This window comes from Oncorhynchus keta, chromosome 31 (genome assembly GCF_023373465.1).
Source record: "Oncorhynchus keta strain PuntledgeMale-10-30-2019 chromosome 31, Oket_V2, whole genome shotgun sequence".
Lineage (NCBI taxonomy): Eukaryota > Metazoa > Chordata > Actinopteri > Salmoniformes > Salmonidae > Oncorhynchus > Oncorhynchus keta.
Window position 1 is genome coordinate 11,232,659 of NC_068451.1, and position 27,692 is coordinate 11,260,350.

General features: G+C 45.1%; 1 protein-coding gene across 2 annotated transcripts in view; it reads left to right on the top strand.

Moving 5' to 3' along the window:
* The window catches only part of LOC118364408 (myotubularin-related protein 11-like), a 32,144-nt gene extending 10,543 nt beyond the window's left edge, over positions 1-21,601 (top strand). For both annotated transcript variants that reach the window (XM_035745927.2, XM_035745926.2), the window contains exons 3-17: positions 3,486-3,622; positions 3,861-3,930; positions 4,161-4,300; positions 9,946-10,030; positions 11,367-11,514; positions 11,736-11,823; positions 12,485-12,573; positions 12,923-13,047; positions 15,377-15,455; positions 15,919-15,989; positions 17,065-17,237; positions 17,403-17,573; positions 17,887-18,105; positions 18,640-18,966; positions 19,292-21,601. In XM_035745927.2, coding sequence (XP_035601820.1) covers positions 3,486-3,622; positions 3,861-3,930; positions 4,161-4,300; positions 9,946-10,030; positions 11,367-11,514; positions 11,736-11,823; positions 12,485-12,573; positions 12,923-13,047; positions 15,377-15,455; positions 15,919-15,989; positions 17,065-17,237; positions 17,403-17,573; positions 17,887-18,105; positions 18,640-18,966; positions 19,292-19,726 — 2,357 coding nt within the window. In that variant the 3' untranslated portion in view covers positions 19,727-21,601. The remainder of the gene's footprint in view (positions 1-3,485; positions 3,623-3,860; positions 3,931-4,160; positions 4,301-9,945; positions 10,031-11,366; positions 11,515-11,735; positions 11,824-12,484; positions 12,574-12,922; positions 13,048-15,376; positions 15,456-15,918; positions 15,990-17,064; positions 17,238-17,402; positions 17,574-17,886; positions 18,106-18,639; positions 18,967-19,291) is intronic.
* Positions 21,602-27,692: the final 6,091 nt, after the last annotated feature.

Here is a 27,692-nt window from a genome sequence, read left to right on the forward strand (position 1 = left end):
GCTTCAATATATCTACATAATTTTCCTCCCTCATGAAGCCATCTATTTTGTGAAGTGCACCAGTCCCTCCTGCAGCAAAACACCCCCACAACATGATGCTGCCACCCCCGTGTTTCACGGTTTGGATGGTGCTCTTCGGCTTACAAGCTCCCCCTTTTTCCTCCAAATATAATGATGGTCATTATGGCCAAACAGTTCTATTTTTGTTTCATCAGACCAGAGGACATTTCTCCAAAAAGTACGATCTTTGTCCCCATGTGCAGATGCAAACCATAGTCTGGCTTTTTTATGACGGTTTTGTAGCAGTGGCTTCTTCCTTGTTGAGTGGCAGGTACAGGTACACCTTCAATTGACTCAAATTATGTCAATTTGCCTATCAGAAGCTTCTAAAGCCATGACATAATTGTCTGGAATTTTCCAAGCCTTTTAAACGCACTGTCAACTTAGTGTATGTAAACTTCTGACCCACTGGTATTGGGATACAGTGAATTATAAGTGAAATCATCTGTTGGAAAATTGTTGGAAAAATTACTTGTTTCATGCACAAAGTAGTTGTCCTAACTGACTTACCAAAACTATAGTTTGTTAACAAGACATTTCTGGAGTGGTTGAAAAACTAGTTTGAATGACTCCAACCTAAGTGGATGTAAACTTCCGTCTTCAACTGTAAGTACAGTATATTGATGAGAATATGTTGGAGTGTGAGGTGGAATAGTATATGACTGGCGTTGATACAAACAGCTTCATTTAAGGCCGAAACACCACAGTGAGAAAAGGCAGGGAACTGTTCATCAATCTAAATAGGAAAATGAATTTATTGGCACGCACATGCCTCTGGTAATATGCTGCCTTTTCTATTTGTGACAATGTTTGCATTGATATCAATAATTGCGATGACGGAATGATTCCTTACTTGCTTTAAATATATTTGTGTCGCACTAGCATTTGGACAGCTTTCACTGCCATGGTTATCTCCACCCCTCCCTTCTGATTTCCTCACCGCCCCAAAATCCCAGCCTGGTTGAGTCGAAGTGGCAGGCAAATCTTCAGAGACAGGCTTACAATGTTCCTTGTACGTCTGAAGGAAATAGATGTGATATGTTGTGTGTGTGTGAGCTGTTCACAACTCAGCTTCTCTCATCCACAGCTTACCCACCTCCTGCTCCAGTCGCTTCAGGAGCAGTTCAACCCGACTCATTTCAGCCTCCTCCGGGGCTCTGATTGACTCCTTCACCTCAGAGCACCTTCTGTCAATGGAGTGGATCAGCTCCAGCTAAACCTCCTCTCACTGCCCTCCGCTGCTGCCTCTGCAGAGCTCTTGAGTGACGCCATAGCTTCTCTGAGCTGTTCTATCTCCCATGTCTTCTCTTTTCTCTTCAGTTGGAATGTTTCCCCACCGTATTTTCACCTGAATCTCTTTCACACTCCTTTCTGCTGCAGCTGAGACTGTATCATGGCTTTTATGTTCATCTACACAGATAACAGAAACACTGCTGTTCTTTGCAGTACTCGTCCAACAGTTTGTTATGACGAGAGCAGACCTTCTCCTGCAGTTTTGGCAAGGCTTTGACTAGCGTGTACATCTTAGATGCAGAAGATTGATAGTGATGCTGGAGGGCGGTCCTACAGTAGCTGGCCATACACACCAGACAGGAAATATCCGCTTTTCCGTTTTCTCCCCGAGCAGACGTCACACTGCATATCTCCGGGTCGAGCGTAAAAGAAAACACTTTGGAATTCTCCGTTCAGTTTCTCCACCATATCAGCCAGGGTGGTATTTCTGTTCAAAAAAGTCCTTGGGGATAAAGGCCAGTCTGCCCTGGGGGCTGCTGTAGAACCCCTACTCATCATCCTGATCCCAGTAGCGCTCAATACAGTCCTTACAGTATCTGTGTCCCCAGGCAGTTGTCACTGGATCTTTCAGTAGATCCAGACCTGATCGAACAGGAGAATTGGTCCTTCTCTTTTGATACAGACTGATAGCTACGTAGACAGGCTGAGCTGAAATATTGGTATGAAGGTAATGAAATGGATACAAATTCAGAGTGTGGAAGGACAAAAGAGAGCTGAATGTTGCGCCTTAGAGAGAAAAGGACTGAGTACCTTTTCTGAAACCCTCTTTCAGTGATTTTGAGTTTATGGAGCCCGATCACAAGCTAGTGAATTGTGATTGCGGTACATGAGAGAGGTCTTATATGTAAGGGCTGTTATGCTAACTGTTATGTACAGTAGAACTGTAATCACATTGGTTGCACACACCATATTTAATTATATGTATGTGAAATGTCAATGTGATCGGAAATATGAGGCAAATGCCAAGCTCGACCTGGATGCCAGACAACTACATCTGCTTGACTCAACCGTTCAGTGGCTGACATAGCTGAGAAAATAGCACCTCCCAGCCCCTTGATAAACTCCATGCTGAAGTTTATTTTCATTCACATTTCTGTTATACATAGGACTCAACATTACCCTCTCCCTTCCCTCAAACAAGCAGTCATTCTGGTATTTTGCACAATTTATCACTTTACCTTGAAATGCTCAGTCTTGACAATGAAACTCTCATGATGTTCTAAAATTGTGTACTTTTTTATTGTTATCAATATCAGGCACATTTGAAACACTCTGTGGACAATAAAGTTGTTGCATTATGTTCAGTAAGCTCCAGCCTAAACCCCCTGATTGTGTTCCCCAGGAGAGTGTGTGCTCTAGCCTAAACCCCCTGATTGTGTTCCCCAGGAGAGTGTGTGCTCTAGCCTAAACCCCCTGATTGTGTTCCCCAGGAGAGTGTGTGCTCCAGCCTAAACCCCCTGATTGTGTTCCCCAGGAGAGTGTGTGCTCTAGCCTAAACCCCCTGATTGTGTTCCCCAGGAGAGTGTGTGCTCCAGCCTAAACCCCCTGATTGTGTTCCCCAGGAGAGTGTGTGCTCCAGCCTAAACCCCCTGATTGTGTTCCCCAGGAGAATGTGTGCTCCAGCCTAAACCCCTGATCGTGTTCCCCAGGAGAGTGTGTGCTCCAGCCTAAACCCCCTGATTGTGTTCCCCAGGAGAGTGTGTGCTCCAGCCTGAACCCCCTGTCTGTGTTCCCCAGGAGAGTGTGTGCTCCAGCCTAAACCCCTGATTGTGTTCCCCAGGAGAGTGTGTGCTCCAGCCTAAACCCCCTGATTGTGTTCCCCAGGAGAGTGTGTGCTCCAGCCTAAACCCCCTGTCTGTGTTCCCCAGGAGAGTGTGTGCTCCAGCCTAAACCCCCTGTCTGTGTTCCCCAGGAGAGTGTGTGCTCCAGCCTAAACCCCCTGATTGTGTTCCCCAGGAGAGTGTGTGCTCCAGCCTAAACCCCCTGATTGTGTTCCCCAGGAGAGTGTGTGCTCCAGCCTAAACCCCCTGTCTGTGTTCCCCAGGAGAGTGTGTGCTCCAGCCTAAACCCCCTGATTGTGTTCCCCAGGAGAGTGTGTGCTCCAGCCTAAACCCCCTGTCTGTGTTCCCCAGGAGAGTGTGTGCTCCAGAGGGCTGTGTTGGTGAGGAAGAAGCTAACTGCCAAGGAGGGGGGTGGATGGCTGTCTGGCACTCTCTTCTGTACCCACTTCAGAGTGGCCTTTGTGCCTCAGGACAGCCCCAAACCTGACGTGAGTACTGGACTAGCTCTGAGTATGGACAGTTGAAGGACAGCTCACCTGCTATCATAGTAGGAAAGTAGTAATGATGCCGTATTATTGCTAGAAGAAGGCTTGTGGGCGTAATCACCATCATAACAATCAACAACATCATATAGAACGTTTTCAGACCATCCATTCAGTGGTGTAAAAATCCTGATCAGACAAACTGACCTATATTTGTACTATCCCTCTAACCCTCCGTATGTAGGACAACGCAGACCCTGTTCTCCTGGGGGATCATGACGTGGCCCTGGCCTCCATTGAGAAGGTTGTAGCTGGTAAGGCTTCTACAACTACTAGGCTGTAGTGCTCCCAAAGTCCTTTGTTCTATGAGAGCCACGAGATGTCCTTGTAAAAGAAAATCTGATGAATGATATAAATAATAAACAGTGGTAATATCCTAAACCCAATTCTAGACTCGGCTTGACACAGGAAGCTGTAGCTATGAACCATCAGTGGTGTACCTGGGTTTTGACTGTAAGATGGTTGTGTAACCTCTGTGCTGCAGTGGGCCCATCCCGGACCAAGCTGGTGACGGCCAGCTCCTCTCTGAAGTTCACTCCTGAGGAGCTGGTGTTGTACTGCCGGGACCTGCGTGTTCTCTGCTTCCTCTTCGACCGCCTCACCCCCGACACACAGGCTGTGGAGGTAGTGTGTGTGTGTCTGTGCATGTGCATGTGTCTGTGCGTGTGTATGTTTCTGCGTGTGTGTGTGTGCATGCGTGTGTGAGTGCGTGCATGTATACAGTGCATTCGGAAAATATTCAGACCCCTTGACTTTTTCAACATTTTGTTACGTTACAGCCTTATTCTAAAATTGATTAAATTATTTTTTTCCTCATCAATCTACACACAATAGCCCATAATGACAAAGCAAAAACTGGTTTTTAAAATGGAAATATGACATTTACATAAGTATTCAGACCCTTTACTTTGTTGAAGCACCTTTGGCAGCGATTACAGCCTTGAGTCTTCTTGGGTATGATGCTACAAGCTTGGCACACCTGTATTTGGGGAGTTTCTCCCATTCTTCTCTGCAGATCCTCTCAAGCTCTGTCAGATTGGATGGAGAGTATCGCTGCACAGCTATTTTCACGTCTCTCCAGAGATGTTTGATGTCCGTGTTAAAGTCCGGGCTCTGGCTGGGCCACTCAAGGACATTCAGAGACTTGTCCCGAAGCCACTCCTCTGTTGTCTTGGCTGTGTGCTTAGGGTCGTTGTCCTGTTGGAAGGGGAACCTTTGAACCAGTCTGAAGTCCAGAGCGCTCTGCAGTAGGGCTGTGGCGGTCACGAAATTTCATCAGCCGGTGATTGTAAAGCAAAAAACTGCCGGGTTCATGGTAATTTACCATTAATTAACAAAAACACATTTAGCAACTCCTGGCTTCCACACATAGCCTACAAGCCACTGATACAGACTGTTGGAACGTCTACATTTTTTAAGTCTAATAAATCCATGTAATATAGCCTACACCTTCACAATAAATCCATGTATGTCCTTATGTTAAGTCCTGATCTGGCTCTGCCATATGGCTGTGGGCTACACTAGTTCGTTTAGCAGACAAGATTTGCTTAGAATTCCGTGCCATTATTTAATATTATTTTATAGAATCAAATTTAACAAAGCTGAATAAAGTAGAAAGGATACTTTTTCACAAAACGATTTGAGAAACTGCGCATATGTGGCTATTCTGTATTGAGCAGTTAACAAAGAAATGGGTACTCCTATATGCCTAATTGAGTTATTCATTTAACTTGAGTTTTTCTACAAATGTTGGGCTATATGTTTAGATTTTTAATTAATTGTAAGGCTGCATGACTCGACTCTAATAATGATTTGAAAAAAGTTGCTTGAAAGGCATGTTTTTTGAAAAAAAAATGTAACCCTTTTTCTCCCCAATTTCGTGGTATCCAATTGGTAGTTACAGTCTTGTCTCATCGCTGCAACTCCCGTACAGACTCGGGAGAGGCGAAGGTCGAGAGCCGTGCGTCCTCCGAAACACAACCCAACCAAGCCGCACTGCTTCTGGACACAATGCCCACTTAACCCGGAAGCCAGTTGCACCAATGTGTCGGAGGAAACACCATACACCTGGCGACCGTGTCAGCGTGCACTGCACCCGGCCCGCCACAGGAGTTGCTAGTGTTCGATGGGACACGGACTTCCCTGCCGGCCAAACCCTCCCTTAACCCAGACGACGCTGGGCCAATTGTGCACCGCCCCATGGGTCTCCCAGTCACGGCCGGCTGCGACAAAGCCTGGACTCGAACCCTCAATCTCTAGTGGCACAGCTAGCACTGCGATGCAGTGCCTTGAAACCATTGCACCACTCGGGAGGCCCCTCTGCTTTGTTTTTGGAGCAGGCTGTACACACTTCATCAGTCTCTCATTCAATTTGACAAATACTTGATAATGCCTAGAATTTCCCGGCAGCATCCCCTTTGTGTGGCCGTAATGCCCCCTAACAAAATCCATGCCTTTTGCAGCCAGTGGCCGTTGTGCTCTTGGGGTAAATAAACTCAGCAAAAAAAGAACCATCCCTTTTTCAGGACCCTGTCCTTCAAAGATAATTTGTAAAAATCCAAATGACTGCTTATATCTTCATTGTAAAGGGTTTAAACACTGTTTCCCATGCCTAACTAACCAGTGTCTGTATGTAGCCTCAAAACTTTTATAGCCTCGCTACTGTATATAGCCTCGCTACTGTTTTTCACTGTCTTTTTACTATTGCTTTTATTTCTTTACTTACCTATTGTTCACCTAATACCTTTTTTGCACTATTGGTTAGAGTCTGTAAGTAAGCATTTTATTGTAAGGTTGTATTCGGAGCACGTGACAAATAAACTTTGATTTGATTTGTTCAATGAACAATAAACAGTTAATGAACATGCACCTGTGGAACGGTCATTAAGACACTAACAGCTTACAAACGGTAGGCAATTAAGGTCACAGTTATGGAAATGTAGGACACTAAAGAGGCATTTCTACTGACTCTGAAAACGCATAAAGAAAGATGCACAGGGTCCCTGCTCATCTGCGTGAACATGCCTTAGGCATGCTGCAAGGAGGCATGAGGACTGCAGATATGGCCAGGGCAATAAATTGCGATTTCCGTACTGTGAGACAGCGCTACAGGGAGACAGGATGGACAGCTGATCATCCTCGCAGTGGCAGACCATGTGTAACAACACCTGCACAGGATTGGTACACACGAACATCACACCTGCGGGACAGGTACAGGATGGCAACAACTGCCCGAGTTACATCAGGAACGCACAATCCCTCCATTAGTGCTCAGACTGTCAGCAATAGGCTGCGAGAGGCTGGACTGAGGGCTTGTAGGCCTGTTCTAAGACAGGTCCTCACCAGACATCACCGGCAACAACGTCACCTATGGGCACAAACCCACCATTGCTGGACAAGACAGGACTGGCAAAATGGGCTTTTCACTGATGAGTCACGGTTTTGTCTCACCATGGGTGATGGTCGGATTCACGTTTATCGTCGAAGGAATGAGCATTACACCGAGGCCTGTACTCTGGAGTGGGATCTATTTGGAGCTGGAGGGTCCTTCATGGTCTGGGCGGTGTGTCACAGCATCATCGGACTGAGTTGTTGTCATTGTAGGCAATCTCAACGCTGTGCGTTACAGTGAAGACATCCTCCTCCCTCATGTGGTACCCTTCCTGCAGGCTCATCCTGACATGACCCTCCAGCATGACAATGCCACCCCAGCATGACAATGCCACCAGACATACTGCTCGTTCTGTGCATGATTTCCTGCAAGACAGGAATGTCAGTATTCTGCCATGGCCAGCGAAGACCCCAGGTAACATCTCACGGAAAGAACTGGCAAATCTGGTGCAGTCCATAAGGAGGAGATGCACTGCAGTACTTAATGCAGCTGGTGGCCACACCAGATACTGACTGTTACTTTTGATTTTGACCCCCCTTTGTTAAGGGACACATTATTCCATGTATGTTAGTCACATGTCTGTGGAACTTGTTCAGTTTTTGTCTCAGTTGTTGAATCTTGTTATATTCATACAAATATTTACACATGTTAAATTTGCTGAAAATTAACACTGTTGACAGTGAGAGGACATTTTTTTTGCTGAGTTTATAACAATTAGAGTGCTGTGTGCACTCGCAACTGCGGGCGTTCTTATCCAATTGAAGATATTGGAAGAACTGTCCACATTTTAACTTGAAACTCACGCACTGCTTATACCTGCCAGTTAGGCTCTATGCCCCTTGTAAAGCGGATTCATCTGTTTAATTTTAAGAAGTTATTTGGCACAAACCTTATCAAAACATATAGGCCTATGGGCTAGGCTACATGAGGTGTGTGACTATGAAAGGCTTTGTTTCTTGTTCACAAGTGAATAATATTATATTGTCACCCATCAGACTATTCTTGATTTCAGGCTTGTCTTTACATATATGTGGGAAATTTGTTTTGATTTAGAAAGGACCATTATCATGCACCTGTCTCGAAACAGGGGAAAAAATAAATGTAATCTATGCACTTAAATAGCGAAGGGAGCAGCTTTTTCTGTAGGTAATTTTCATGCCAGTTAGGTAAGCTATACTCCTGTTGTAAAGAGAAGCAATGTGCTTAATATTAGGAATGTTGAGAAATAAATATAGTAGGCCTAGCCTATAAAAAGCTGATGGGATCCTCCTCTTTTTAATAGGGGCCATCAACCTGTATTCTTACGCAATTACATAAACATAAGCTCATAGGCTTTCATGAAGTATTTGATTATATTTTCGATTACATTTGCATTGATGGCAGAGTGATTAGAGGGACAATAGAGTGCTGAGTAGCAGGCACTTAGCAAGTTTTGGAGCATCAGAGCTTGGAGAAACACAATTAACGTGACTAAAGGGTCACGTGGAATTTGACTGACTGCCTTCATGACTCGTGACTGCGGGTGTGGCAGTAATACGGTCACCATAACAGCCCTGCTCTGGAGCAGGTTTTCATCAAGGGTCTCTCTATACTTTTCTCCGTTCACCTTTCCCTCGATCCTGACAAGTCTCCCAGTCCCTGCTGCTGAAAAACATCTCCACAGCATGATGCTGCCACCACCATGCTTCACTGTAGGGATGGTGCCAGGTTTCCTCCAGATGTGACGCTTGGCATTTAGACCAAAGAGTTTGTTTAATCAAAACAGAGAATCTTCTTTCTCATGGTCTGAGAGTCCTTTCGGTGCCTTTTGGCCAAATCCAAGGGGCTATCATGTGCTTTTTACTGAGAAGTGGCTTCCGTCTGGCCATTCTACCATAAAGGCCTGATTGGTTGAGTGCGGCAGAAATAGTTGTCCTTATGGAAGGTTCTCTGGAGCTCTGGAGCTCTGTCACAGTGACTAATGGCTTCTTGGTCACCTCCCTGACCAAGGCCCTTCTCCCCCGATTGCTCAGTTTGGCTGGGCAGCCAACTCTAGGAAGAGTCTTGGTGCTTCCAAACGTATTCCATTTAAGAATGATGGAAGCCACTGTGTTCTTGGGGCCCTTCAATGCTGCAGAAATGTTTTGTTACTTTTCCCCAGATCTGTACCTCAACACAATCCTGTCTCAGCTCTTCGAATAATTCCTTCGACCTCATGGCTTGGTTTTTGCTCTGACATGCACTGTAAACTGTGGGACCTTATATAGACAGGTGTGTGCCTTTCCAAATCATGTCCAATCAATAGAATTTAGCACAGGTGGACTCCAATCAAGTTGTAGAAACATCTCAAGGATGATCAATAGAAACAGGATACACCTAAGCTCAATTTCGAGTCTCATAGCAAGGGTCTGAATACTTGTGTAAACAAGGTATTTAAAAAATAATGTATATATAAATTTGCCTTTGTCATTATGAAGTAGTGTGTGTGTACTGTAGATTGATGAGGAAAAACATGTTCATCCATTTTAGAATAAGGCTGTAACGTAACAAAATGTGTAAAAAGTCAAGGGGTCTGAATACTTTCCAAATGCACTGTACTCTGTCAGCATGTGTGTATATTTTAGTATACGAGTCCTTGTGATTAAATACAAAATTACCTTTTAAAGCACATTTATATTAATTACAATGTAGCATGCCCAGCGTCTCCTTATTTGAAGGTTGACTTCAGAGGGTTGTGATTTGAGTCAAATGGCTAGTATGCAGCATTTACCCTGTGATTAGATAAACTGATGTGTCTGCTAGGTCATTGTGATCATGCTTACAGGGTCTCCCTCTATGTTGAAAGCTGATGCACTTTGTCATGCTGATCAGCAGACTGAGTCTTGTTGTTCTGCCTCAGATAACGTACACCATTGCCAAGACCTACCAGCCTCTGAAGCCAGGGACTGTCCTTTCCTTCCAGAACGCAGCCCTGGGGAGTGTTGGTGAGTCACACACACGCTGGAATACGTTATTAAAGAAGTGACATTGAAGAGAGTACATTCTGAGTACAAATAACTAAAGTATTTTAAAGGTCATACAGATACTTGGAATAATTTATTCATGAGTCATTCATACACACGCACGCACGCACGCACGCACGCACGCACGCACGCACGCACGCACGCACGCACGCACGCACGCACGCACGCACGCACGCACGCACGCACGCACGCACACACACACACACACACACACACACACACACACACACACACACACACACACACACACACACACACACACACACACACACACACACACACACACACACACACACACACACACACACACACACACACACACACACACACACACACACACACACACACACACACACACACACACACACATTTTTGTCCGACGGGTTATGGGGCTGGAAATAATTGCTATTGCAGGCAGGCCCTTGATGAAATCTCTATATATAATATATATATATATATATCTCAACTGAAAGTTACAGGTGCAGACACAAAATATAAAACATGTAGCTGCCAACTAAGAAGTAACTTGGTTTTCACCATGACAGTGAATATCTGACTGGACAGAACATACTGTATACAGAAACATGAGCCACTACTGTACACTATGCTATTCAATGCTACGGTACGCTACACTGGCCAGGATACATCCAGCTAGCTCTTAGGCAGTTCTAATGTTAAGCTATCTGAAACATCACCCTGATGAACCCTGTCAAAGGTTCAAGTGTGGTCAGGATGTGTTCAGTTCAGGTCTATACACCAAACAACTGCAAACCCCTGACCTACAACCATTCTATTCTAGCTGAATAGAATAGCATTAAAGATACACTATGCAGAAATCACTCAGCCCTTTCCTGGTTGCTAAAATTCTAATAGTTCCCCAAATTACAATTTATGTGACAAAACAAGCATGTATCGGGGCGAGAATAATGTACCATGTAAACCGCTGTGAAATATATTTTCCATAACCAAAAATATAGTATTTTCAGCTGTTTGAAGCTGGTGTACAAAACCGAAAGTAAAAGACACAAAAACTAAACTTGAGAACGGGAACCATAGAAATAGAACAGATCTACCGTTTCTTATACTTGCTTTTAATGAGAACGACAGATCTATAACACGCATTTCTATGTGAATTTCGCCAGGTTGCCCAAAAAGTGATACAATGCAGCTGTAAACTTGATATTAAAATGTATTAATAGTGATACACATGAAATCAGCATAACCAATGTTTCAATGTGGCAAGGAAAGCTTCTCTTAAGGAAAGCTAAATTTCTCCACCACCCCCTCTCCTCCCCAGAGATGAAGCAGTTTCTAAGCAACCGTAGGCGTGACGCCCAGATGAACTGGTTTGATAGTTTGTCGGACTGGGAGCAGGAGCTAGAGAGGACCGGGGCTTGCGGCTGGAGGGTCAGCTCTGTCAATGACCGCTTTGAGATGTCCACCAGGTAGCCTATACACCCACCACCTGACACTTCCTGGTGGTTCACCTGTATGGAACTTTATTAGTGGAAAATATAAAATACATGATATAGTTTCCCACTCTGGTCCTGTTAGTGTTGGGCTGTAACAGAAGCCTGCTCACACTGTGCTCCTGGTGTATAGTCAGTATCCTAGCCCAAATGCCCACTTGCAATGGTTAATGTAATTTTCTCCTATTTCATGTCAGTCTGCCCAAGTTCAACGTGGTCCCTCAGAAAGTTCTAGACACTGAGCTGAAGAAGACCTTTGCCCACTTCAACGAGGGACGCATTCCTGTAAGTAGAACTCTACCACTCATCAATATCAGTCATTCCTGTAAGTAGTCGACTGCATCCTTATGTAATACATGTATCACTAGCCACTTTAACTATGCCACTCTGTTTACATACTCATCTCATATGTATATACTGTACTCGATACCATCTACTGTATCTTGCCTATGCTGCTCTGTACCATCACTCATTCATATATCCTTATGTACATATTCTTTATCCCCTTACACTGTGTATAAGACAGTAGTTTTGGAATTGTTAGTTAGATTACTTGTTGGTTATTACTGCATTGTCGGAACTAGAAGCACAAGCATTTCGCTACACTCGCATTAACATCTGCTAACCATGTGTATGTGACAAATAAAATTTGATTTGATTTGAACTCTACCACTCATCAATATCAGTCAATCTTGTAAGTAGAAGTCTACCACTCATTAATATCAGTCAATCCTGTAAGTAGAAGTCTACCACTCATCAATATCAGTCAATCCTGTAAGTAGAACTCTACCACTCATCATATGACCCCACAATATCAGTCATGTCAGAAAACTCAGTTAAAATCTCATGCCCTGGTCACTAAGAACTCATACAGGGATTTCAGAACAAAAAAACATTACTATTGTGATCACGTTGTGTCTAAATCTGTGTGACTGTTGTCGTCCAGCGCTGGTGTTGGCGACATCCTCGGGGCAGTGACCTGCTACGGATGGCCAGCTTCCAGAACAACATCTACCATGAGAAGGATGACATCAGGTGTGTGTGTGTGTGAGAGAGAGAGAGAGAAAGATAGAGAGAGATTAACATAGTAATACTGTTGTTGTTTGTTTTTATGCCAAAGGCTATTGCTTCACAGCTGAATTTTTAAGTCAAAACTAACCTGTAATCATGTACATGTTACCTGGCCATTCCTGAGATGGGACAGGTTAGCAGGCTATCGTTGAATGCTATTCCTTGTGCATGTCTGAGACAGCTCTTAGACTGGGGGCAAGACAGTTTACTAGCCCTGGGCTATGGTTACAAAGTAATGGAATGTGACATGTCTAATCACAGAGAATAATGCTAAGGGATCCCTGTCTGTCTGTCCTGTGGGGTGTTACTGTAGGAACCTGGAGTTGATCCTGTTTGGGGGCCAGTCTCTATGTGTGGTGGTGGAGCTGGGAGACGAGATGCCTTCACCCACAGACATACAGCTGGCACACACCCGCCTACGGGCTCTGTGTCTGGGAGGTCAGTACAAATCATCTGCACTTTTTGGAAAGACAAGTGTATTAGTATGTGTTCTAATGTACCTGACAAAGTCCCACACTGGATAAAATGTTTGTCAAAATGTTGCCACAGGGCATTTAAACATAGGAGTGTATTCTGTTTTCGTTTCACATGATAGCCTGATAGACATTTGATTGGGGTTGCCAGTTTCATTGGCAAGCCCTCCCCTTGCCTCTCCCGTGCCGTCTTTTTTATTTGTTGACAAATGAATTCGCTTTAGCACAGGTTTTACACCGCATCTATGGAGGGGCACTCTAGCCCTGAGGGACAGTGGGCATGCAGATTTTATAGAGGACATGAAGTGGTGTTAATCTGTTTCCATGTGCTTCCCATTACAATGCTACTGAGACAGAGATGGTAGGTTAGTAGAGATCACATTCAGATGACAAGACCCCAGACACCAATTTACCTCCTGAAATTACAGATTTGGATTCAGTTAGATCCTCAATAAATCAATGTATACCCCCTCATATAAGCGTACACCAGTGGTGTAAAAATACTTTAAAGTTCTACTTAAGTCGTTTTTTGGGGTATCTGTACTTTACTTTATTGTTTATATTTGTGGCAACTTTTACTTTTACTCCACTACATTCCTAAGAAAATAATGTACTTTTTACTCCTTACGTACGTTTTCCCTGACACCCAAAATTACTCGTTACATTTTGAACTCTTAGCAGGACAGGGAAATTTGTCTAATTCACACACTTATCAAGAGAACAGCCCTGGTCATCCCTACTGCCTCTTATCTGACAGTCTCACGAAACACAAATGCTTAATTTGTAAATTATGTTTGAGTGTTGAACTGTGCCCCTGGCTATCCATAAATAAATAAAAACAAGAAAATCGTGTTGTCTGGTTTCTTTAATATAAGAAATGTTTAATGATTTATACTTTTACTTTTGATACTTAAGTACATTTCAAACAAAATACTTTTAGACTTTTACTCAAGTAGTATTTTACTGGGGGATTTTCACTTTTATTTGAGTAATTTTCTTTCAAAGGTCTCTTTACTTTTACGCAAGTATGAAAATTGGGTACTTTTTCCACCACTGGCGTATACTACTCATTAAAAAAATTAAATAAAATGTATTTATTTAACCAGGTAGGCCAGTTGAGAACAAGTTCTCATTTTCAACTGTGACCTGGCCAAGATAAAGCAAAGCAGTGCGACAAAAACAACAACACAGAGTTACACATAAACAAACGTACAGTCAATAAAACAATAGAAAAATCTTATGTACTGTGTGTGCAAATGTAGAATATTAGGGAGGTAAGGCCATAGAGGTGAAATAATTGCAATTTAGCATTAACACTGGAGTGATAGATGTGTAGATGATGATGTGCAAGTAGAGATACTGGGGTGCAAAAGAGCAAAAAGATAACAATATGGGGATGAGGTAGTTGGGTGTGCTATTTACAGATTTGCTGTATACAGGTACAGTGATCAGTAAGCTGCTCTGACAGCTGATGCTTAAAGTTAGAGAGTCTCCAGCTTCAGTGCTTTTTGCAATTTGTTCCTGTCATTGGCAGCAGAGAACTGGAAGGAAAGGCGACCAAAGGAGGTGTTGGCTTTGGGGATGACCAGTGAAATATACCTGCTGAAGCGTGTGCCAAGGGTGGGTGTTGCTATGGGGACCAGTGAGCTGAGCTAAGGCTACCTAGCAAAGACGTATAGATTATCTGGATCCAGTGGGTTTGGCAACAAATATGTAGCGATATGCAAATTATAAGATACGTGAGCACCATGTGATGGTGGCGTGTTTTTCCTGACTCTTCTTTTTGTATGCTGTGAGAAGTCAAAAAAGCTATGAGAGACAGTTTATCTAAACGAGGAGACAACTAGTTTCCTAGACAACACCCTCTCTGTTGTGCGGATGTGGAGTTCACATTGTCAAGGCAGGGCACACCACAGGTCATTGATTCCCATGGCTCACACATTGCCAACACAATGCTCACATTGTTTGGTTTATTGTGTGATACCGCTACACAAGGCTGATGGATTTGGATAGACAACAACCACACAAATCTATGAGCCTCACTCGTCATATCATGTTTGAACTACCTTAACAATTGTGAAAAAAATGTTTTAAGACTTAAACAATATGTTTTCAGAAGATATGTATTTACAACCAAACTCATTTAATATGTAGAGCTATGGATCTTATTTAAAGATTTCAGGTGCAATAGTATATCTTAAAACTTGTCAAATCCCCACCCTAAGTTATGTACAATAATGCTCCTTCGACAAAAACATGAACACGGTTTCTTTGTCTTCTGTGTTGGTCCACAGACATCTCCACATCTGTGTCTGTGCCAGATGACAAATGGCTGTCTACGCTGGAGAGCACCCATTGGCTGGACTACACCAGGTGAGAGGTCCTGATTGGCTTCTCATCAAAGTAATAAATAATCTGTAATAAATGTGCGGGGCCTACATTGATTTGGTCAATTTGTTTATGTCTACCTAGTAATGATAGTGAATAGCCTGTAGTTCAATGTTGATGTAGTATGAATGTACCATTATAGCACATTAGCCTAGCCCTGGTTGAATATGTGGCATTATTGTGTTACATTAGCTGTAAGCAGATTTGGAATGCTCTAACATACCTTTAGCATGAGGCTATAATAGGCCTACACACATGGATGTTGAATGTAGCTCTCATATATTCAATAAGTGTTGGAGCTTGTTATATCTACACAGTAGACCAAGACCTAGTTTTTATACAGGCTTACACACGTGGATGTTGAAGCATCTATGTGCTGAAACTTGCTATAACTGTGATAGTAGCATAGCGTTAGCCTGATTAGCATGCTGCTCTGCTCCCACCCCAGGTGTTGTCTGAGGAAAGCTGCTGAGGTGGCCTGTCTGCTCCGCGGAGGTCACCTGACCGTGGTGCTTCAAGGTGAGTCCCGTGTCGAGGGCCAAGCAGTACCGAATATTCAATCCGTTCATTTATTATTCACGCTGCGTCCCTCATTAAAGCGGCATTAGGGCTTACCCTGAAGGAGACTCGTACTGTAGAAGCACTACTCTACTAGGACACTATAATGCAGCAGGTGGTAAGTCTATTGTGTCTGGTGAGGTTGTGTTATGATAGTGTACCATATTGTCATGCTGACCGGCTCACCTAGTTGTGGAAGTTTACTGTAGTGTGTTGGAAGTTCAAGGTGGGTGCCAGTCTGTCTGTTTCTGTTTTATCCAGATTGTGGTTGTTTTGTCACACAAGTCAAGGACGTAGCGAACTAGCGATGTTGAACATAAATAGTCTGGCACCCAGGCTGGAGACCACAGCCTTGGAGAGATAAGTGTAATATTACAGTATTATGAGAGAGAACAGTCTTATGGCAAAGCTACAGACGTTCTTGACTAAATACAATTATGTTCATACATTATTATTACATGACTCCTTGTACTGACACATATAATTGGGCTGTGAGAGTCCGTCCTAGTCTGTTGATACCTAAGGTAGCTAAGCTACCACAGACTGAAAAGTCAACAGAACTCTGTATCACATGAACAATGGCTGCTACTGCTCTGTGATTTTCCCTTCCCCCCCATATGAGTTGTGTTGCCTGGCCAGCCTCAAGTGGGCTTTTTGGAGAAGAGGGTTGCATATCACCCCCCTAAAACCACAGAGCTGACAGTGTCCTGAACACAAGTAAATGACTGGAGAAATTACCCAATGGCATTTTCAGACAGGCCCAGCCAACATTAGAAAAAACCTGCCAACCAGATGTGGGGGAGTTCTGTGAGGATTCTGTGGGGGGGGCACTTTTTGTGAGAATGAAAGGGCTGATGTGAGACTGTGGCATTTAGATTGTCATGTTGTGTTATTTTTTATACAAGGCATCTTCTCAAATCTTTTATTTTGTGGATACTTCTCTTATCCTCTGATATCTGAGCCCTGAATATGTGTTCTGTTACTGTATTCAGTTACACATGATTATTGATGGTCTATTTCCTCATGTTGTGTGCAGAGGCGGAAGACCGGGACATGACCTGTGTGGTGTCCAGTCTGGTCCAGGTGATGTGTGACCCCCACTGCAGGACCAGGGTGGGCTTCCAGGGTCTGGTGCAGAAGGAGTGGGTGATGGCCGGACATCGCTTCCTCAGCCGCATCAACTACCACAGGGACAGCGACAAGGAAGAGGTGAGAGGATAAGCTGTCACCTATCAGTCAACTCGCCTATCAATGGTCATGGAGGAAAAAGGGCAAGGAAATGAAACTATTTGCATTAGGACACAGCGTTTAATGCCAGTCATTTGTCTGTGGTGATCTCCCATCTTTCTTAACCCTGTGTTTTGTCCCCACTAGGCACCAGTGTTCCTGCTCTTCCTGGACTGTGTGTGGCAGCTGTGGGTCCAGTACCCGTCCCGCTTCCAGCTGACAGGGGACTTCCTGCTGGCCCTCCATGACAGCTTCCACCTGCCCCTCTTCAGCAGTTTTCTGGCCAACTGCCACAGGGAGAGGTGCAAACGCTCACAGGTAGGCCACTGTTCAGCAACACCACCGCTAATGCTGAAGCTGTAGTACTAAACAAGATACACTGTAGGTATGCTACCCTAGGCTAACATGGAAAAAGTTGGAAATAACTGTTTCAAAGTTTCAAAGTCGTAATTCTGTAAACCATCTTAGATTAAAGCGGTTGATTTGCGAGGCGAGTCCACATCATTTTCAATCCCACACATGCATCAGCTCAGATTGTCTTCAACGATAACTCTTGAATGAGCTCAGATTGAATCAGACAAATCACTGTTCTCTCACCTCTTCTTCCTCCATCCCTTCCTGTCTCTCCCAGAACCTATCCCAGAGTTACACTCCAGTGAACGGCTGGAGAGATGTGGTACCCAGGGGCTCCTTCCCGGACCCCTCAGACCCCCCTCTGCCCCCTGTGTGGGACTGGGCTCTGCAGTACAGCAGCCAGAGACGGGAATGTTTCACCCAGCCAGTGTCTCTGCCCGCCCTACCACAGCCCCTATTCAACGGCAACCTCAACACCAACTCTGAGGCACACAGGGTAGGAGAGAGAGGATGTTGTTATGGGGGATACAGCCAGGCGCTAGGAGTGTGAAAAGCACAATGTAAATGCAAATCATGCATTTGATCATTCATGTTAGAGTGCTTAGTAACTCTATTGCTATTTTAATGAGCTCTTGTCTTACAAAAGCCACCCCGCTCACACACAAACACACATATTAATGGCCATGATGAGGGAAGCGCACAAGCCCACTGCACCTCTGTGTGGTAGGTCTCAGTATTGCAACATGCTTAATAATATATTTTATTTTAATTTAACCTTTATTTAACTAGGCAAGTCAGTTAAGAACAAATTCTTATTTACAGTGACTGTCTAAGAACAGTGGGTTAACTGCCTTGTTCAGGGGCAGTAAGACTAATTTTTACCTTGTCAGCTCGGGGGTTTGAGCCAGCCAGCTTTTGGTTACTGGCCCAACGCTGCCGCCCTTAAGGTACATAAGGGATATTTAAACGTATTAATCTCCACCTATCTCTTTCTCCCTATTTCTCTCTTCTCTCCCCCCCCCTCACTCAGCTGAGTGACAGCGCACCAGGCTCTGTGTTCCTGCTCTCCAGGGGCTCCTTCTCTTGCTCTGCTAACCTCCTGCCCTGGCGCAGCGGAGGGGGCTCAGGCGTCTACCGGAAGAGCCACCGGAGAGGGGGGTCCTCCTCAGAGAACCTGCCGGGCCTGGAGAGGCTTCTGAAGGCCTGGGCCCTCACAGAGCTCCCCCAGGGCCACACCACCACCATATTGGGTCTCCAGGGGCCCCTGGACCCCTATGAGCCTCTGCTGCCCTTGCTCCTGGGGCCCTGCTTAGGTGTGTGGAGAGACTGCTACCTCCGTGGGGCTCTTCATGCTCAGGTACATAGGGAAGGAGGATCATTCTCACTACTATACAGAGCCTAGAACACTGTTGCCATGGGGATGTTTATAATAGCCTACTCTACTAGTATGTGGGTGGGAGATCAAAATGAACTTTGAACTCGGTATCTGAAAAAGGATTTCAACTAGAGGTATTGCATAAAAAATATAGTAAGAAATCAAAATTAATATTTTTATACGTTGTACTGGACAAGCTTCTAATTTTTGCTGGTCACATCAGAAACTACAATTAGTTCCTCATGGATGGCTGTAGTCATGATGGTGTCATAAACTAACAGAAACCCTGGCCATGTTGTGTCCTCAGGCGTTCTCCCACCCCATCTCCTCATCCACCCAGCACCCAGTGGAACAGCTAGCCTGGGAGGTCCAGCAGCTTAGAGACAAGCTGACGTTGGCCTCCAGCCCCACTAACACAGTCCCAGCCAAGACCCTGGAGCCCCGTCAGATAGACTCAAACCTCAACCAGAACACCAACAATAGCACCTTCCTCTTCCCAGCCTGCAGACACCCTGGGCCGGTTGTCTCCAGAACCACGCCCCCTATCTTGAACCTCCAACCCATGGTTCCTCCAGTTTCCTCTGCCCCTCTATCTAGACCTGGCCCCAGAGACAGCAGCAAGCACACATTCCTATTTGGCCACCCATCCTCTTCAGAGGCCCGTCCAGACCAGCGTTATTTCCCCGCGCCCAATAATAATGCCAAGCTGCCCAAGAGCAACGGTCCTTCACTGGGTTCCTGAGCTCTGGGTGTCCGCTGTCAGTTAGCACAAATGGTACAAACTGTTCCTCCTGGCTCAGCACTCTAGAACCTATACACACCCTCCAAGACTCTATTTCCTTCCCCGACACCTGATCTCTGGGTGGAACCTGATGTGATTTTCCTGTCAAGGCCTGTTTGAGGGGCTTTGAGGCCATAACAAGATGAGGAGAGTCATGTACTGAGCAGGGAGGAGAGACTAAACTGCAGTAATAATGCATAGAGCAGTGCAAAGCACAAATAGTATTTGAAATGTTTCTGAAAGATTGTTTTACTGAATATGACACCCAAACTGATGGTCTGGTCAGCATTCCCTGAGAACGTATTGGTGTTTCTAAAAGCAGCAAGCTAATACCCAAAATGAATAAGGGCTGATGATGATTGATAAGCTAATGACCTGGGAGCACAAATAGTGAGCCATTGGCTGAAATATGGAATCAAATACTTCTATTGATCAGACTTCAGCTGTTTTTAGAATCATGATTTCATCATGACAACCTTCATTCTTGACCAGACAGCTATAATAGGACTGTTGTCCTGACTCTTCGCTCCTTTTGAGTGACAATAACCCCCAGTTCTAAAACCAACTCAGCCTTGAGAGGAAAAATACAGAGAGCTGTTCACCAAGTCAACACTAGGGACAGACATTGGCGTCACAAAAAAACATGCAGTTGTAACTCCAGGCATTTTGTCCAGTAAATTTGATCTGGAATTTAGGGCACTGGAGCTATTTTGATACTGTTCCCATATCTTTATACTTGCATGCATGCTAGTAGTGAACTCCGTATCATAACCCTGTTTTTCAGATTATGGCCATGGTCAGTTAATATTGCTGTAAGTGTGCATGATTGAGGTAAAAGTGCTATTATTTTTATGGTCTGTGCATCTCTATTGAGAGTTCTAAGTATTATTGACCAACTTTGGTTGCGTATGAATTTCCGAATATTTAACGATACATTCTTAAGTGGTCGTGACCAAGATGAGTATTACTCTTCCCCCCCTTATGGTGTCATTGTGCAAACCATAAGTTCTGATGGTTCATATTTATAATTTCCTTTTATTTGGTTCTTCTAGATGTAGCTTTTTTTAAGGTAAGCTACTTTTTTTTTCAATAGTGTATTTTTTCACGACTTGTCCTGACTGCTAGTTTCGTATGCAGCTAGTATTCAGGTCAAAGACTTCTAAATGCATCATTTCATTCAAAGCCCAGTGAGCTATTGGGACTGGGTTACTCAGTCCAGCCAGATTATTGTTTGCATGATGTGGATATTAAGCAGCAAATACACTGGCATGATTTCCATATACTGTAACACTCTTCAGGCTACAGGGATGTACTGTGTGTTTATACAAAACTAGCATTTACATGCAGAGAAGTACTTGTATAGGATGAAAGGGTTTCTGGCTGGCATACAATGTCTCATGTTTATTATGAAATATAAAGGCTGAAGGTGGTTATATATATGACTTACATTGGTGTACATCATCACTCTTGCATTGCTATGCCTCAGTATGAGAGCATTTTGAATTATTCAAGGGCTGTAAATATTCATTTTTGAATATCACAGCACACTGTTTGATATCAGGTACTGAATATCAGGTTGTTTTTGGATTTGATGCCAGTACTTTTGCTCTCGTCTTCCATGGAAAAAACACACGGCCATCACATTCCCTAATGGCATTGGCTATACAAAGAGAAAATGAAAGTACTCTTTTTGCATGCAACCCTACTTCCTGTATCTATACACTATTATATATTTAAATGTTTTGGTACGAATGACAAAATGATTTGCCAGATGTACATATTTTTTTGTATCAGCATGTTAGGATCCTGATTAATAAACTGTATAAGTTCATAAAATCTTTGCTTTCACGTTCAAAGTTTATACGCCATGTGCACAACAGGACTGTTAAATTCTTACCTTGAGAGCTCTTTCCAAAAATGTAATGAAAGTAATACACAGATGATAGAATTAAAAAAATACAAGTAAGAATAAAAACCTCAAGAATAATGATGAGAGCTAAAGAATATGAGAATGCAAGTATTTACAGTATTCAATGTGCAGGGGTACTGGAGTGGTTGAGGTATGTTTACATGAAAAGTGACTGGTAGGATAGACATGTAAACAGGAGTAATAGTGACCAGTAGCAGGATAAATACTAATGGTAATGGAAATCAATGGACAGCAGCGTAATGGAGTAATACATCAAATCAATCATCATTTTAGCATAGATTGTGTCAGTGGGTATAGACCTGTGAATGGGCAGTCAGTGTGCATTGTCTGTGGGAGAAGGAGAGCATTTATTTTTGTATTTTACCTTTATTTAACCAGTAGGCCAGTTGAGAACAAGTTCTCATTTACAACTGCGACCTGACCAAGATAAAGCAAAGCAGTGCGAAAAAAACAACAGTTATACATGGGATAAAGTAACACAGTCAATAACACAATAGAAAAATCTGTATAGTGTGTGCAAATGAAGTAAGGCAATAAATAGGCCAATAGTGGCGAAGTAATTACAATTTAGCAATTTACACTGGAGTGATATGTGCAGATTAGGATGTGCAAGTAGAAATACTGGTGTGCAAAAGAACAAAAACAAAAGTGGGGATGAGGTAGGTAGTTGGTTGGATGGGCTGTGTATAGCTGCTGCAATCGGTAAGCTGCTCTGACAGCTGATGCTTAAAGTTAGTGAGGGAGATATAAGTCTCCAACTTCAGTGATTTTTGCAATTCGTTTCAGTCATTGGCAGCAGAAAACTGGAAGGAAAGGTGACCAAAGGAGGTGTTGGCTTTGGGGATGACCAGTTAGCCATCTAGTCTTATGGACAGGGGATAGAAGCTGTTTCGGACTCTGTTAGTCTGAGCCTTGAAGCACCTCCTGTACCGCTTGCCAGACGGAGCATGGAAAACAGTCCATGTCTCGGGTGGCAGTAGTCTTTGGCAATTATTCAGGCCGTTCTCAGATACCGCCTGGCATGTGCGTCTTGGATGGATGGGAGCTCGCCGCCAGTGATGCGCTGGGCCGGCCACACCACCCTCTGTAGAGCCTTCCAGTTGCAGGCAGTGCAATTGCCATACCAGATGGTGATACAGACAGGACGCTCTCAATGGTGCAGCTGTAAAAGTTTGAGGGGCCATGTCAAATCGTTTTAGCCTTCTGAGGGAGAAGAGGCGTTGCTGACCATATTATGTCCTTAGTGATGTGGACACAGAGGAAATTGAAGCTCTTGACCCTCTTCACTGCGGCCACGTCGATGTGGATGGGGGTGTGCACGATCAGCTCCTTGGTCTTGCTGACTTTGAGGGAGAGGTGTTGTCCTGGCACCACCCTGCCAGTTCTCTGACAACCTCCCTGTAGGCTGTCTCATTGCTGTTGGTGATCAGGCCTACCATCTTCATGTCGTCAGCAAACTTGATAGAGTTGGTTGTGTGTGGCCACACAGTCGTGGGTAGACGGGCAGTACAGAAAGGGGGCTAATAAGCACACACGTGGGGTCCCACATGTTGAGGGTCAGCGTGGCAGAGGTATTTTTGCCTACTCTCACCACCTGGGGTCAAGCCCGTCAGGAAGTCCAGGATCCAGTTGAAGAGGGAGGTGTTCATTCTCAGGGTCCCAAGCTTGATATAACGAGCTTGGAGGGCACTATGGTGTGAACGCTGAGCTGTAGTCGATGAACAGCATTCTCACAAGTATTCCTCTAGTCCAGGTGGGAGGGCTGTGTGGAGTGCAATTGAGATTGCCCTTGTCTGTAGATCTGTGTGGGCAGTATGCAAATTGGGGTGGGTCTTGGGTGTCTGGCATGATGGAGGTGAGATGTGCCATGACCAGCCTTTCAAAACACGTCATGATTGCAGGTGTTAGTGCTACAGGGCAGTAGTCATTGTGGAAGTTAACCTCAGAGTTCTTGGGAACAGGAATGTTGGTGATCACCTTGAGACATGTAGAGATTACAGACTGGAGAGATTGAGCATGAAGATGCCTGCCAGCTGGTCTGTGCATGCCCTGAGAACGCGCCCTGGAATACCGTCTGGCCTTGCAAGTGTTGACCAGATTAAAAACCTCAGACCCGGAGAGCATGAGACCCCGCCATCCCAATCCTCTGGGATGGCGGGGGCCCTGTGTTCTTTTTGTCGAAGCGTGCATAAAATGCATTGAGTTCGTCTGGTAGAGAGGCACCATTGGAGAGATAACGGCTAGGTCTACCTTTGTAGTCTGTAATGGACTGTAGCCCCTGCCACATATGCATCAGAGCTGGTGTTATAGGATTCCACCTTGTTCCTATATTGTCCTTTTGCCTGTTTGATGACTCTGCAGCGGTCGTAGTGGGACTTCGTGTACACGTGTCCTTAGTCGTAGCCTCTGGGTTGGCTGCTCTTGATGGCGCAGCTGTAGAACATTTTGAGGATCTGAGGTCCCATGCCAAATCTTTTCAGTCTCCTGCGGGGGAATATGTGTTGGTGTGTTTGGACCATGATAGGTTCTTAGTGATGTAGATACCAGGGAACATGAAGCCATCAACCCGCTCCACTACAGCCCAGTTGATGTGAATGGGGTGTGCTCTGCCCTCCTTTTCCTTGCTTCCTTTGTCTTGCTGACATTGAGGGAGAGGTTGTTGTCGTGGCACCACACTGCCAGGTCTCTGACCTCCTCCCAGTTAGCTGGTTGTCTTGAAACTCCAGGCTAACGGGCAGGGGATTTCAGAGCAGCAGTGGGCCGCAGAGGTGCATCTGTACAGGCCCACCTCTGTGTGGACACGTCCTGGCAGCCATCAACCACTGCTCTGCTGCCTTGTGGGTTAGTCTGGTACGACAAAGGCTAGGGGAGCACACCCTGAGAGAAAAGTAGCGTGCTGGAGGTGAGCGGTAGGTGGGGATCTGGCAGCCTCCTACAGCTGTGGAAGATACCGGACATCCTGGGTTTCCCTCCTTGCCACTGGAATTCACCTACCTACAGTGAAGCAGTGCTGTTGGGGATTGTGCACCATCAGTGGCACTTTAAATAACTTCCTTTGCGCAGGTATCCACTTCTGACCTCTGGTGAAGTCGTCAACCGGAAACCGGACGAAAGTCTGGTGGCATTGGGGTGTCTGGTGACAGGGGCAGGAGTGAATGCACCGGGATCCCTTAAATTAGACCAATGCACGCCAGCGGCACAGGACGATTATGGTCGCCAACAGTTAGGACTTGAGTGGCAGCTGCTCTTGACAGACCCCTGTGTGACTAAGCAGCCCTATTTAGGAGCCACACTGCTCACCCAAGCTGGGAAGAGGCCTAGAAAAGCTGGTCTAAAATTGCCCACTCGCTCCATCCTGGATAGGCTACCGCACCTATCGGGAGTTCCACTCAGCAGTCAAAAAAATGCTAACGAAAATAATTCCCCTGAAACTGGCGACATGGAACATCAAAACTCTTTTGGACACTGATGATAATAGCGATAGACCCTATCAGAGAACAGCTTTGATTTGTGCAGAACTAAGGCGCTAGCATTTCGCTACACTCGCATTAACATCTGCTAACCATGTGTATGTGACAAATAAGATTTGATTTGACATCATTGACACCCGAGACCAGGTTCCTAGTTGAAGGATCCCTGAAAGAGGGAGAAGGCTACACCTTCTTTTGGAAAGTTACTCTCCAGGTGGACAACATCAGCATGGTGTGGGACTGGCAATAAAGAACAGCCTTTTACCCAGCCTCACCGAAACACCTGTCGGCATAAGTGAAAGAGTCATGTCTCTCCATATCCCCTTAGCCAAGATGTGTTTTACTACTCCTCTCAGTGCATAAGCACCAAAGTTACCATCTGAAAATGAGTCAAAGGACTGCTTCTACCAGTCACTACATGAGGCCATTCACCACATCCCCAGGAATGACAAAATCTTTCTGCTGGGTGACTTCAACGCTAGGGTGGGATGGAACAACAGGATATGGAGTGGAGTACTGGGTAGGCATGGTGTTGGCCAGGTCAATGAGAACGGCACGAGACTGCTAACTACGTGCAGAGCACGATCTCATTTTCACTAACACCTTGATCCTGCAGAAGAACAAATAAAACATCATGGATGCACCCACGCTCCAAACACTGGCACCTGATCGACTACGTCATAGTGAGACATTCTGACACGAATGATGTCCTGCTGACACATACTATGAGGGGTGTGTAACCAGTGTGAAATGGCTAGCTAGTTAGTGGGGTGGGTGCTAATAGCTTTTCAAATCGGTGACGTCCCTCGCTCTGAGACAAAGTAGTTGTTCCCTTTGCTCTGCAATGGCTGCGGCTTTTGTGGAGCGATGGGTAACGATGTTTCGTGGGAGGCAGTTGTTGATGTGTGCAGAGGGTCAATGGTTCGAGCCCAGGTAGGGGCGAGGAGAGGGACGGAAGCAAAACTGTTACAGGTGCTGAATGCTGACAGATCACTGTATGATACGGGCTACACTCCAGGTGAGAATACGTCCCCCAACGCTTGCAGATGTCCAGTAAGAGGCCTCTGCATTGTACTCGGCTTGAGAAAGCTGTAGTAAGGGACGAGTTCCTTTGCCCTCTCGCTAAAAGGCTGAGGGAGACTTAGCCTCTTCTGAGCGCAGAGGACCCCATGGACCAGAAGTGGCTATTAGCTCAGTGCTCTATCAGGCAGCGACCCACTCCTTTGGCTACAGAGGTAGGAAACATCAGGACTGGTTCGATGAGAACTGTCACCATCACAACCCCACTGGACAATATGCGCAAAGCGCCCAGAGCTACTCTCAACAGCCACACATCTGCTACCCTCCACCGTCAATGGCATGCTAGAGGTGTCACTACAGACCTGGTTCATGCTGTATCAACCGGCTGTGATCGGGAGTCCCATAGGGCGGCGCACAATTGGCCCAGTGTGGCCCGGGTTATTGGAGGGTTTGGCCGTGGTAGACCGTCATTGTAAATAAGAATTTGTTCTTAACTGACTTGCCTAGGTTAAATAAAAAGGTTCAAATGCGTCGCGCAAGGAAGTGCAAACAACCTTGTGTACTCTGCAGAACGAATGGTGGATGAATAAGGCACAGGAAATCCAAATGTCGGCCGACAAAAACAACATGCACAATTTTATCTTCACCCTAGAAGTCACTCCATCACCCCCTGAAAACAGCTGAAGGTCTGAATCTCTTGAAGGACCAAAACCATATCCTGATGGTGGGCTGACCACTTTTTAGCACTACTCAATCAAAGCTGTCCTACTGACCACTCCATCCTGGAAGAACTGCCTGTCCATCCACCCAGTCAAGACCTCAACTATTCGCCAACATTCCAAGAGGTGTTATCAGCTATCCGTTCCCGCAAGAACAATACGGCTCCTGGTGCTGACAGCATCCCGCCATAGCTACCTAAGAAGGGAGGTTACTTCTGCACCAGAGAGCTCCACCAGTACATCACTGAGGTTTGGGACTGGGGGATGATCCCCCAACAGTGGCGTGATGCCAACATTGCACCATCTATAAGAACAAGGGTGACAAGGGGATATCCCTTCTGGCGGTTGCCGGCAAGGTCTGGCCAAGGTGATGTTACCCAGGCTGGTAAACAACAGAGTCACAATGCAGCTTCAGAAAGAACAGGAGTACAGTCGGCATGATATTCACCACACAGCATCTCCAGGAGAAGTGCTGTGAACAACATCAGGACCTTTTCATTGCCTTTGTCAACCTCTCCAAGGCCTTCGACACTGAACAGGGAACTACTTTGGGGCATTCTACTCAAATTTGGCTGTCCAGATAAATTTTTCAACATCCTTTTCCAGTTCCATGATGGGGTGATGGCTCAGGTGGCCATAGGAGGGCGAGTCAGTGCCCTTTGGAGTAAGCATCGGTGGGATGCAGGGGCATGTGCTGGCACTTGTACTCTTTAACATCTTCCTCCTATGTGTCACCCAGCTTCTCCATAAGGAGGCTTGAGGACAGCAGCGGGTTTGCAGTGGACATC